Source organism: Streptopelia decaocto (assembly GCF_964273445.1).
Source record: "Streptopelia decaocto genome assembly, chromosome: 4".
NCBI lineage: Eukaryota > Metazoa > Chordata > Aves > Columbiformes > Columbidae > Streptopelia > Streptopelia decaocto.
Window position 1 is genome coordinate 76706478 of NC_138658.1, and position 13369 is coordinate 76719846.

Sequence of the window (13369 nt, forward strand, 5' to 3'; positions counted from 1 at the left end):
ATCATTGTTATGGAGAAGCAACGTTCTTAAAAGTATTCTAGAGGATGTTTAAGGTTAGTTCACAACTGCTTTAACTCTCCTGTACGTGCAGGTCCGGCCCAGCATGTAGATGCTACATGAGGTGAGGTTGGACCACGCTCAATGGTGGTGATCCATAGGGTCCTGCAAATGCATGAGTAAAACTATTGTAAAGTTGAGTTTAGAGTATCGAAGGGCTGACAGTCGGTAGATTCAGCCTAAACTTGTAGTTGGGCTGGACCAGTGAGTGCAGTTCCACAGCCCTGGAGTCCGGCCCTGCCCAAGGTCCACTGCTCAATGGCTTCCATCCTCTTCATTTTGTTTGCTTTAGCTTAAATCTCCTCCTAATTAATTTAAAGCTGATGTAAGCCTGATTTTTTAGCTCAAAAAAACCCCCACCCCTTTTTGCTCTGGCTTAATTAAATCCTTCTTAAAATCACGCTGTAATTAAACTGGTCAAATCGTGCATCTCTGCTGTTCTTCCCAGCGTCGCTTTGGAGGAATATTCACCCTCTCGAAGGTGATGAAAACGTTCGCTCGTGGTCATTTCCCTCTTTGTCCCTTCTCCAAATTTCCTGAGCGCTCCTGGAGGAATTTCCTTCCAGTTTTGAGCTCGGGGTGAGCTGGATCTTGCAGCTGGAGCTGCAACGTGTCCCTGTGCTCACCACAAATGCTGTGCCGCACCGGGGAATTAATATTCCCAGCTGCTCTTCAGAGCCTCATCTCGCAGGCTGGTGAGAAACGATCCCGAAATAGCCGCGATTAATCACAGGAAATTTGTGTTGTTCAGTTTTGGGGTTTTTTAGTTTTTTTTCCCCAGATAACAGTTTACTACAACAGATTTAGAGGAATAAAATGGCAAAGACAAGACAACGGGTGGGTGTTTGGGAGCTGAAGGTCAAATCTCTGGGTGTCTTGCAAGCTCCATCCCTTGCATGGGGTTGATGGCCAGAGCTGGAAATGAGCTGGTAAAGAGGAAATATTCTGAATTCTCACTTAAATCTGGATTTGGGTGAGCTCAGTGTGTTCTGTTGCTGTGTCTGTGTATGGGACCGTGTCCCGTTGCTCCTGGTCCCCAGGGTTTAATCTGCTTGTCCCCTTCGCTTCTCCCAACAGCTCTTGGTTTTATGGGTGGATTCGGAGTTGGTGCGTCCAGTTCAAACCTTGGAGGGAGGTGGAAATACTTTGTTTTCCCCTTATAATGGGCCTGGAATGATGGGGAAAGGGTGGAGGAGATATGGGAAAATAAAGCGGTTAATATAAAACGCACAGAAAAAAGAGACACGCCGGGCCAGCGAGCGACGCTGATTTAGCGCTAAAACGGCACCTAAAAGGCAAATAAAATCCAATTTCGCTCTTCTTCGAGTTGGGAGCGTTTTGCTGAGCTAATTCTGTCAGTACAAGAGCACCGGCTGCTCCAAGTGCCCTGAAGGCATCTCATGGAGCTTCAAGAGAAATGGGTCGTGACCCAGGGGAGCAACAGCACAACTTCAAACAGTTACGGAAAACAAGTGTAAAACCAGCAATTTTGGGCTTCACCCGAGGTCAGTCTCTTGTTTTCCTGATGCGTCTCTTTGCTCTGCAAACCCCAACGCCATGTGGCAGCGTCCGGGCTGATCAAAATTAACACCAAATTTTAAATGGCTTTTTAAAATTTTTAATCATAAAGAGAAAGGAATAAGAAAACTGTCCGTGTAGCGTATTTCAGTATTTTTTGGAACCTATTTATTCAGTTCCTTAGAGCCAAAGAAGCCGTTCTTGAGGGTTTCCTGACCATGGTCAGTCTGTACTTTGATTATTGATTTCTTACATGTCCTGTAGAAACTTGGTATTTGCAGGAAAGGGTTTGAATCCGGATTGGAGACCAAAATCCCCATCTGTGCGTTCAGTTTTGCGCTCGAGTTGCCGTTGAGGTGCAACGGTTGGATCCGATTTAAATTTGCCTCTAAATTTGTGCATAATTAGGATTTGGGAGGGGTTTTTTTTGCCTTTTTGCGTTCAGCGCTGTGACAGCAAATACCCATCTTTAATAAAATAATATTCCAATAGTATTTAGTCGGGAGACTAAAGCCAAGAAGCAGGACGTGGATGATGGGAAGGCAGCCAGCAAGGTTGAGTGGTGAAGGAGCATTTCATAGTCATTGGGAAGGGAAAACACAAAGTCCTGTGGCTGGACAACAGTGAATACATCAGATATTTATTGCTCAATGGTGGTAAATACGCAGCAGCCACTTGGAAGGGCTGAGCAGTGAAATACATGGGGGTGATGTCGAGATGCAACCTCAAGAAGACAAGTTTGCTCTTGGTTTGAGTTGAGTTTGGTTCCGTTTTATGTGGTTCGCAGAGAAACCACAGAAAGAGCTTTTGTGGCGGAAAAATGAGCTTCTCGTTCGTCGGAGTTTGAAAACAAGAAAACTTGTTCAGACTCATAGTCCTCTGTGTTTTTTGGGTTGTGTGCACACAATGGGGAGAAGCTGGATGAGCAAAGTGCTTTTTTTACCAGTTAGAATGTGTTGGGTTTTCTTTTCGTTGTTCATTTGGTTTTTGTTCCAGTTGTTTGATCAACAAAGCTGCTGCTCTTTAAAATCTTGACTCAGGTGTTGGAGTGAATGAGGTTTGAAGGAGCTCGGACTGTCCTGCGATTGCACCTCATCCGTTTCTGGGGAAGACAACGGGCAGGTTTTGGCTTCAATCAGCCAGAGATGGAGCCTCAGGGTGATGATGGAGCTTCTGGAAGGGTTGGGTGGTGGTTGAGCACCAGAACCCCCATCCTGGGAGACTTTTAAGAGGAGTTTTTCACTTCCAGCAACAAGGAAAAGCACGTTTGTGAAATTGCATTTAGAGGGCTCTTGGTAACGCGACAAGAAAGTGGAAATGGCAGGTGATGAGTTGGGTCATTGGTTCAGGGAGGGAGGATGGACCGGAGCGCGGGTCTCCTGCCTCTTTGCGCATCCCTGAGGGTCAGAGGTGTTCTTGAGAACATTTTGGTTGGAAAAGCCTCTCAGGATCATCGAGTCCAACCATAACCCACCCCTGGCACTGCCCCATGTCCTGAGAACCTCATCTCTGTCTGTCCAGCCCTCCAGGGATGGTGACTCCACCAGCATTTAGTGCTGAGTAAGAGCAACTGAGATCTGATCCAGCCAGCTCTGCTGGGCTCTGGTACTAAATTGGCTACAGGGCATTAATCAGCTTCAGGCTCTTAATGAGTGATAACGACCTTCCCAGCTGCCAGAAGGCTGAGGGGTTGAAGTTCCTTCCCCAGGGGACGGTGATGCCAAAGGAGCTGCTGGCTTAGGCAGAGCCCTGAACTGCACTAATACCACCTGAACAGGTGGAGGAACAGCTTTGAGAGCTCTTCAAACCCACTGAGATAGAACCATTTTGGTTGGAAAAGACCCTCAGGATCATCAAGTCCAACCATAACCCACCCCTGTCCCTGCCCCATGTCCTGAGAACCTCATGTCCGTCTGTCCAGCCCTCCAGGGATGGTGACTCCAGCACTGCCCTGGGCAGCCTGTTCAATGCCCCACAGCCCTTTGGGGAAGAAATTGTTCCCAGATCCAACCTCAACCTCCCCTGGTGCAACTTGAGGCCGTTTCCTCTGCTCCTGGCGCTTGTTCCTGGGGAGCAGAGCCCAACACCCTCCGTGCTACAGATAATAATTCTATTTAATATCGTTTTTCTCACCGTGAAATGCCGATCCCAACGATGAAGGTGGTGAGAAGTCCAGACCACTTCTATTTTAAAATTCCCTTCTTCTGTTTTTGTTTAAACCACATTCTTACAACCGCTCTGAATTCTCTGATCACTGTTGGAGTTTGGGGGGTGACAGAGGAGCAGTGGGACATGGGGTGTTCAGGATAATGAGACAAGGGACCAAGCTGGAAAGTACCAGAATTAGCGTTAATTAAATCAATGCTAATTAAAAACCACTGGGCTTGTTTTCCTGAAGTTACGTGAGGCTGTTTTGTTTAGTTGTGGGTTTTTCAATTATTTTTTTAGTGTAGAAGATGGAAAAATAATAGTGGCGAGTTTTGTAAGCGGCTGAGAACGGGGGGTTGGAAACGGCCCTCGGAGAGGGATTTCTGCCCAAATAATAACTTGCAATATTATTGGTATTTCTCTGCACTCGATGGATTCAGCAGAGAAGAACCAGCACGTCTCATAAAAATTATGCCAGGCTGTGATTAAATGTCATTCTCGCTGCTTTATCCGTATCCCAGCCCTTTATTTATAGCACGATTCTGCATGAAAGGCATAAAAAGAGACTTTTTTTCCAGCCTATTTCGCAGACACTTTCCCCTTCCCAACTCTTTTCCTGCTTTGTGGATCCATTTCTGGTCCTTTTGCTCCTCCCGACAAAGGCGTTTTCAAGCTTTATCCCGGCCCACGTTGGATTTTTCCAAACGTGCAAATAAGAATGAGCCCAAACCGTAAAATTACGGTTTACTTTACGTACATTAAGGCTTACGGTCCATCCTCTGTGTTTCTGTAGGGACTGGCACAACGAAACCCCAGTTTAGCGCCTGGACAATTAAATATAAAACCGGGTTTGTACTTAGACTTGGCTTTTACCTTTCTCATTCTTTCCATCAAGGACAAAACTCCTTGTTCACTCGTTGGGACTTTAAACTCTTCTTAGAGCATCTCAAGCTATAACTTGACGTTTTTATTTCCCAGCAGCGTGTGGGTGCAGGAGCTTCTCCCCAAAATGAGGGGATGAGGATGAGCAGCATTAAAGACATTACGGGTGGGGATTCCTTTGACCGCAGGCAATATTTCATTTTTGGGGGGGTAAATAAAGGGTACTTTAGCGATTTGATAGTCTCCCTTTATTAAAGCAGCTACATTGGTGTCCTATTAATAACAACGCTGCCATTAGCGCCATTGAAATCCTCATTTTTTCCTTTCAATCGCTGAATAACTTCTGTGTTATTCCATTTTAGTTGCTACGTAGTTGCGCAGAGGAAATAAAACCTTTCTCTGCAGCGGGTGAAACGCAATTTCTAACTGAACTCGATTTCCTTTTCCTTCCAGACTTCGTTTTATGGCAGATTCAGGCACTTCTTGGACATCATTGATCCGCGCACGCTCTTCGTTACCGAGGTAAAGTGCCTTGTTTGCTCAAAATACCGTTTATTAGATAGGTTGGGATTAGAACCAATTTCTCTCTGCGAACAGCACAAGTAATGAAAACAGGTTTCCAGTGGGTTTGTGTCTCACAGTTGATCGATCGCCCGAGTTCTCTTAAATCCGAAAGTTATTAGACAGCAGCGAATCCACAGCTCCCAGTTCCCTCCAGTAACCGGGGAGACTATGAACCGGTTCCAGTCAAACTCGTAGTTTTCTCAGCAGGTGAGTAGATGAGAGAACAAATCTTAATTGTGGTGGAGGAATTGGGGTGGGCTCAGGGCTTTGCTGAGCAAAATGTTGTAGTTTTGCTTTAATTATCGCTCTCTTTGTAACAGGCGTTGGAGTTTTGGGCACATGGATGCTCTGGGTGGTGTGTTCCGGCGTTATTGCATTTCTCTGCTTTGGTAAAATAGTGATTAAGAGTTATGGGGAGTCTTTTAGATGAAATATTTCTGCTGGTGACCTTAAATTCTGCCACTTCATTTATATATTCATAGATTTAAAATGTATATATATGTGCAAACAATTCTTAGAACACTAGGAGCCAATCTCCTTATTGTAGCTGATGAACTGAATCCGGTTCCTGACACACTGTGATGGGAGGGGGGAAAACCCAGCCTGATGCCACTTTAAATAGTATTTAAATACATTTTAAATAGTAACTTCTAAATCAATGAGTTTGTTTCAAAAAAACATATGGCCGAGATGTGTCGTGTCGTTCCCTTTGAGCACCTTTTGGATGGGCGAACCGCTGAAAATGAAACACCATTGCATTGTATATTGTATATTGTATATTGTATATTGTATATTTCCTGCTAAAAAGATTTAGATCAAGTCTGAGATTGACTTTCAGACACTTAACATGGAGCTCAGCCCAAGTGCAATTCCATAGGGACCATCGGCCATCGTCATGTCGTGATAAAAGGGAATTAAAATCACAATATCACCTGAGGATCCTGTGCGTTTTGCAGATGTTAGAGCTGCTATTTGAAGTGGATATAGGCACGTGTGCCAGAATATAAATAATATTGCACATGAAAAGCTTGGTGCTGCTGTTACCTTAGAGATTTTGTGTGAAACTATTGAAAAAGTGAGGGGAATCCTCCGGCGGGTGTTTCTGGGGATGCAGAGTATGTAATTCGGGAGGTCTCCCTCTACATTTCATATATATATATTTATATATTTTCATATATTTTCTTCATTTTGATTCTGAAATTCATAAACGGATGCAAAGGGCCTTCGCTACCTAACGATACTTTTTGGAGGGAAGGAAAGGAAACTTCCCATGCACAAGGGAACGGGATGTTAGAGACGGGAAACGATCTTGGTCATGCATGGAGAACATTGATTAAACACCTAAAGACAGCGAGGAAACTGGGAAGAAGTTAAACATTTCTGAAGAGGTGGGTGGTACAGGACAGACAGCTGGTGTAACTGGATTTTTCCAGACACCCTTTGATGGGGTTGTCCTGAGAAGGTGAGACACAGGTAGAAAAGGAGCAAAAGCCAAGTGGTGCATTGTCACCCTGGAGGCATCTGTCAAGGTCCGACTGGCTCAAGGAGATCTGGACTCAGCACACGAGGGAGGTTTGGTGACCTTCAGTGGGGTCTCGTGGGTGTAGGTTGGAACTTGGTGGTCTTCAGGAAAGTCTTGGTGGCTGCCCAAGGAAGGAAATGCCCTCGTGCGTTGTCTTTGAGGGTTAGAATTAAATGATAGTGGTGGCTCAGGGGACCTTCTGTAGTATGTGTTGTGAGGTCTATGTGAGCTGAGCTGAGAGGAAACGGCCTCAAGTTGCACCAGGGGAGGTTGAGGTTGGATCTGGGGAACAGTTTCTTCCCCAAAGGGCTGTGGGGCATTGGAACAGGCTGCCCAGGGCAGTGCTGGAGTCACCATCCCTGGAAGGCTGGACAGACGGACATGAGGTTCTCAGGACATGGGGCAGTCCCAGGGGTGGGTTATGGTTGGACTCAATGGTTTTGAGGGTCTTTTCCAAGCAAAATGACTCTGTGATTCTTTCCATAGAGAAGTCTCTTGCCAAAACAGACACGAGCTCATGGGCAGCACTTCTCAGAGCACAAAAGCTGCTTTGGTGATTGTCCTCCTGCTGCACTCTGGTCTTGTCCTTTAAAACAGAACCACAGAACAGTCTTGGTTGAGGGGACCTTCCCAGCTCCCCCAGTGCCCCCCCTGCCATGACAGGGACATCTTCACCAGCTCAGGGTGCTCAGAGCCCCGTCCAGCCTGGCCTGGGATGTCTCCAGGGATGGTTCAGCCACCACCTCTCTGCCCAACCTGGGCCAGGCTCTCACCACCCTCAGGGCCAACAATTTATACCAACACTTTGTATATACATGTGACTAAAGGCTGTTTGGTTTCATTTGATAATTTAGGTGGCTAATTAAGATCTAGGAAGGGTTTGATGAGAAAGCAGCCGTTCATGGAGAGCTCCTTCCCCTGACAGATGGCTGCATCCTTCAGGCCCGGGGTTCTCGGGGAACAAATAAATTGCTGTTTGTCTTGGAGGAGCTCTCTAGCAAATGAAAAACCGAAGAGATAAATGAGTCTCTAATGAGAATGGAGGTTAATCCCATGGAAAATGCTAGGAAATGTAATAATATTTTTATATTCCTCCATCCTTTTTCTAATTGCTGTGCGCTCCGTCATTGCGTCCTCCTGGTGCCCGTGTTCTGAGGAAGGATGAGCCGATCCCTGTGAGTGGGGGAACCAAGCACACTGATATCCAGACTAATTAATCTCAGTGACAGTCCTCTCTTACTCATTTATTTTTTCAGTAAAGCGAATTCTTAACACAATTAAGAGCATCCTTGTCTTTTAGAGCTTCTAAAGCATCAGTCCTCCAGGGATGTGCGCTGAGAACTGGGTTTTGGTGCAGCCAGACTTTGCAGTCGGTGAACTCACATAAAGCAAGCGGTTTAATCTTTAGTGGGTTCTAGTAAAATAATTATCTGTATCAAACTTAACCTTCTGAGCGCGTATGATATCGAAACGATTCTCTGACCTCGTGTCAATATTGCGAGCCCAACAAATCCTGTCGCTGAGACCATAAGAAACCCCTGGGTGGGTGCAACGCCTAATTTTGAAATGTGTGAGGTTCAAATGATCGGAATAATACTTTTAATTGCTCTGTAATTAAGGTCCATCGGGAGAAGCAGTAGGGACCGGCAGGTATTTTGATAAGGCGAACTTATTCCATCTGACATGAGCCCGGACAGACTGTTAACACTCTGTGGGAAGCTCTTCATGGAGAAACCCGCGGATCCGAAAATAATTCCGAGCAAAAGTGAAATAAGAATTAAACCGAGCTCAGAGGGGCCGTGTGTTATCTGCCTTTGCTTTATATCATTGTTTGAAGCACAAACCTCCGGAGCGCCGAGCATCTTGCATTCCCATATTTGGGTTTAAAATGGAAGCAGGATTAGATGTATGTTATTTATACGAACGATACCTTCTTACTCAGCAGATTGACTGTCTGTGTTTATTCAGTGTCACATCTGCTGGCTCCACTCGAACAAAAAAGTTTCTGGCTCCTGTTGTCTGTCGCTGCGGATCCAATACAATAGGGCCAGCTGGAGTCACGTCTGCCGTATGGATCATCCGTCGAGCGGCGAGACACAAATCGGGACGGGTTGAGCGGCTGGTGGCAGCGCACAGCTGGATTTCCCTGGCCCACGTGGAATTTGCGGTGCCGGTGGCCAGAAGACTCTTGTTTTGGATCAATAAGTCATCGTTGGGGTGAAACTGGAACCGGTGGAACTCGCAGTCGTGCAGCGGATCATCCTTGGGCCTCGAAACCCCGATCTGAGCACGGTACGAGCGGAGCGAGATGGAAACTCTTCCAGGGTGGCCCGTCCCGTTGGGGGATTTTCTCTTAGAAGCCTCGAATGCAAAACTTGAGTCTCTTTGTGTTGATTCTGTAGCAGTCATGTTGTCGTGCTCCTGGCATCGTGGCTGTTGTTACGGTCTGTATGTGCACATATGGGTTTCTGGAGGCAGCTCCAAGCCATGTGCAGGCAGCCGGTGGGATCCAAGAGAAGACAAGGCGCAGATCGTCGAGACAGAAACTGTGCCCTCGAGCAAGGAGGACACGGTGGAAAATCAGCACAAGGGCTCACGCGCTGGAAGGAGGCGTCTGACACGTGCTCATGTGTGTGGTCATCTCTGGGACCCAGTGTGGTTGTCCTCTGTCCCATCAGGGTGCTGGAGTGGTGGCCGTGAGGGACTCAAGGTGCCACCAAAGGATTTCAGGTTAGATATGAGGGAGAAATTGTTGGCCCTGAGGGTGGTGAGAGCCTGGCCCAGGTTGGCCAGAGAGGTGGTGGCTGAACCATCCCTGGAGACATCCCAGGCCAGGCTGGACGGGGCTCTGAGCACCCTGAGCTGGTGAAGATGTCCCTGTCATGGCAGGGGGGGCACTGGGGGAGCTTGAAGGTCCCTTCAACCCAAACCTTCTGTGATCCCTGGAGGTGCCATCAGCTCAGTGCGATGTGTGTACTGGTTTTGTTTTTCTCCTTTCTTTGGCAGGCTGAACTGAGTCCCTAACAGTGTGATCCTTCAGCAGCTCTTTCTACAAAGATTGGCATGTTCTGCTGATGTGATCCTGCAAGTGTCCTCCAGGCAACCACCTTCTGAGTCAAGGCCTCTTGACCTGACCAGGTTCCATCAGCTCCTTGCACTAAAACCTATGGGTTAAATCTAAGCCAGTTCAACCAAACTGAGTCGGGGTCTGGTTTTTGGCCATGCAACCAGCTGATGTGGTTTGGGCCATGCGGTTGAGCTCTCTTCCTATCCAGAAAGTGCCTCCTGGCTGCTCTCCTGACCCATGGTGAGTCCCAGACTGTGAATGGGAGTCACTTGGCAAGAGGGCTGGATGGTCTGAATCAAAACTCTGCCAGAGATCGTGCTGATCCAGGTTTATTCCTGGGCTCTGGCTTGTTTAATAACAGTAAACACAGTCTCACGGGTCAGTGTACCCATTGCACACCTCTCATGGGCTCGCTGAACTGCACTGTAGTTCAAACTGGGGTGTTGACTCATGTGGAACATGGCTGGAAAATCATCGAGCCTTTTGCCAGAGACTTCTCCTTGTTGGGCGGCGTTTCCCAGGTGGATGTGGCTGAGGCTGCTCTGGTGGAGCATCAAGTGTTGAGTTTGTGCTTCTGAATCGCTGGACATGGTTGGGTTGTGTTCAGTTATTCAGTTCTGGGCCCCTCACGCCAAGAAAGGGCTTGAGGTGCTGGAGCGAGTGGAGAGAAGGGAACGGAGCTGGTGAGGGGCTGGAGCACAAGTGTGATGGGAGCGGCTGAGGGACCTGGGGGGTTCAGCTGGAGAACAGGAGCTGAGGGGAGACCTTCTGATCTCTGAACTGCCTGAAAGGAGCTTGGAGCCAGGGGGGTCGGGCTCTGCTCCCCAGGAACAAGCGCCAGGAGCAGAGGAAACGGCCTCAAGTTGCGCCAGGGGAGGTTGAGGTTGGATGTGGGAACAATTTCTTCCCCAAAGGGCTGTGGGGCATTGGAACAGGCTGCCCAGGGCAGTGCTGGAGTCACCATCCCTGGAGGGCTGGACAGACGGACATGAGGTTCTCAGGACATGGGGCAGTGCTGGGGTGGGTTAATGGTTGGACTCCATGATCTTGAGGGTCTTTTCCAACCAGAACGATTTGATGATTCCATCCCTGGCTCTGCTTCTGGGCTTAGGTTTGTAAGAACATCCTCTGGGTGCAGATGGTCTGTCTCGCACCCTGTTGTGCAGCCGAGACCCCATCATCCTCCGTAGAAGCACTCTCGTTTTTACGAGAAAAGAGGTATGAAAGAAATGATACATGCTAGTAAAAACTGTGGTTACTTTTTCTTATTTTCTTTTTTAAGTGATGCTGTAAAAACTCAAGCGACACTTCCTACAGATAGGGTAGAGGAATGAAGCAACAATAAATATTGAAGCATTAGCACAACCTTGTAGACAGCCCTGTTTTTTCCCTTGTTAAAGTGGAAGCGAAGTGTAATTTTAGACGTGATGAGCTCTCACAATCACGCCGTATCCCGCTGAAAGCCGGGCAGCAGAGCTGGTTGGCATTAGGAGCTGTTGCACACAGTAATTCCCTGGGTTTGGAGACTGGTTAAAAGACCGTGCTTGGCTTTTCTAGAAGCGGTGAAAGGCAACTACGTACTTTCCCTAATGAAATTTTGAGGTTGTGGATCATTTGCTAAAACCACCTGAGCTCCTCCAAGCTGTGTGAAGGTGTTTTCTTACCGTGGTCCTTGCGTTTAACCCTTTTTGTTCGCTTTCTGTGCCACCTTTTGGTCACCCTGGTGACCCATCGGCACTGTCGGTTGGGGACTCTTTGCTTTGGGAAAGTTTCCCTTCCCTCCCCATGGAGCTGAAAGGGGGAATTCATGAAGAACTGCGATTCTCAAAGCAAAATCGGGCTTTTTTGTTTTCTGTTTGTTAGCACACTAAACGAGATGGGATCTGGCCAGGGTTGTTATAGTAACTACTGAGATTTCCTCAAGAGAAGGCGAAAAAAATAGAACACAGACCCATTCATCTATTACTTCCAGTTTTTCATTCAGAGTTACATGCTGTTCTGTGTAGATAATTTGCAAGACGCCCAGTGTAGGTAATTTCGGTGACAAAACCACACACCAGTAATGAGCACAAATGGCTCTCCAGAATGTTGTGCTGGCATCCCGGGTTGTTTTTGAGCTTTGGAGGCAAGAAGGGTTGTCTGCCCTGGATCTGCAGTCATTAGCCATTCAGCTTCTCACCTCTGGCTGGCTGAAATACTATACAATTATATGTTATTGATACTAGGTAATACTTCTTCCTAATATGATGTTTTTAAACAGCTATGAGGCGCATAGGCCAAGGAGCTCTCAAGAACATCTTCAAGAAGCTCAAGTCCTGTGGTGATCTTATATGGTTACTCTTCTCCACAGGTTGGAAATGCCTGAAACAGCCTCAAAATCCTGTTTGATTCTTATGCTGCCCATGCTTTGTAGTGTTCCAGTGATCAACCAACACTCATGACACCAAGTTGGGAGGGAGTGTCGACCTGCTGAAGGGCAGGAGGGCTCTGCAGAGGGATCTGGACAGACTGGAACAATGGGCTGATTGCAATGGGATGAAGTTCAACAAGGCCAAGTGCGGGTCCTGCCCTTTGGCCACAACACCCCCCTGCAGCGCTCCAGGCTGGCACAGAGTGGCTGGAGAGCAGTCGGGCAGAAAGGGACCTGGGGGTGCTAATGGACAGAAGCTCAACATGAGCCAACAGTGTGCCCAGGTGGCCAAGAAGGCCAATGGTGTCCTGTCCTGTATCCAACCCAGCGTGGTCAGCAGGACAAGGGCAGTGATCCTTCCCCTGTGCTCTGCATTGGGGAGGCCACACCTGGAGTGTTGTGTTCAGTTCTGGGCCCCTCAGCTCAGGAAAGAGATTGAAGTGCTGGAGCGAGTCCAGAGAAGAGCAACAAGACTGGGGAAGGGACCTGAACACAAGCCCTATGGGGAGAGGCTGAGGGAGCTGGGCTTGTTTAGTCTGGAGAAGAGGAGGCTCAGAGCTGAGCTCAGCACTCTCTAGAACTACCTGAAGGGCAGTTCTGGCCAGGTGGGGATTGGGCTCTTCTCCCAGGCATCAGCAATAGGACAAGGGGCCATGGGCTTCAACTGTGCCAGGGGAAATTGAGGCTGGAGATGAGAAAGCAATTCTGTGCAGAGAGAGTGGTCAGGCATTGGAATGGCTGCCCAGGGAGGTGCTGGACTCACCGGCCCTGGAGGTTTTGAAACTGAGATTGGACATGGCACTTAGTGCCATGATCTAGTCAATGGGCTGGAGCTGGACCAAGGGTTGGACTTGATGATCTCTGAGGTCTTTTCCAACCCAGTCCATTCTGTGATTCTTATCTGCTTAAGAGTTAGATTACGGTTAGACTTGATGATCTTGAGGGTCTCCTGCAACCAAAATGTTTCTATGATTCTCATAGTTGATAAGCTACAGAGCCCCGAGGGTCTTGCAGAACTTGGAGCCTGCCCAGAAGAGCGTGGCCATGCATCCATGCCATGGGATTTCATCCCATGTGCCCCTTTCTCAAGGTCAACTTATCTTCTATGTGAGATCTTCAGCCCGTCTGGAGGAACAGGGCATTGCCAGAAAACATCATCTTAAGTCATAACTCTTCCTTTTTGTCCAATGTCAGGAGGACT

At 47.7% G+C, this 13369-nt stretch overlaps 1 protein-coding gene across 3 annotated transcripts in view; it reads left to right on the plus strand.

Annotated features, from left to right (window-relative positions):
* Positions 1–13369, plus strand: part of SFXN5 (sideroflexin 5) — a 98077-nt gene that overhangs the window by 3701 nt on the left and 81007 nt on the right. For all 3 annotated transcript variants that reach the window (XM_082051910.1, XM_082051911.1, XM_082051912.1), the window contains exon 2: positions 5059–5127. In XM_082051910.1, the coding sequence (XP_081908036.1) occupies positions 5059–5127 (69 nt within the window). The remainder of the gene's footprint in view (positions 1–5058; positions 5128–13369) is intronic.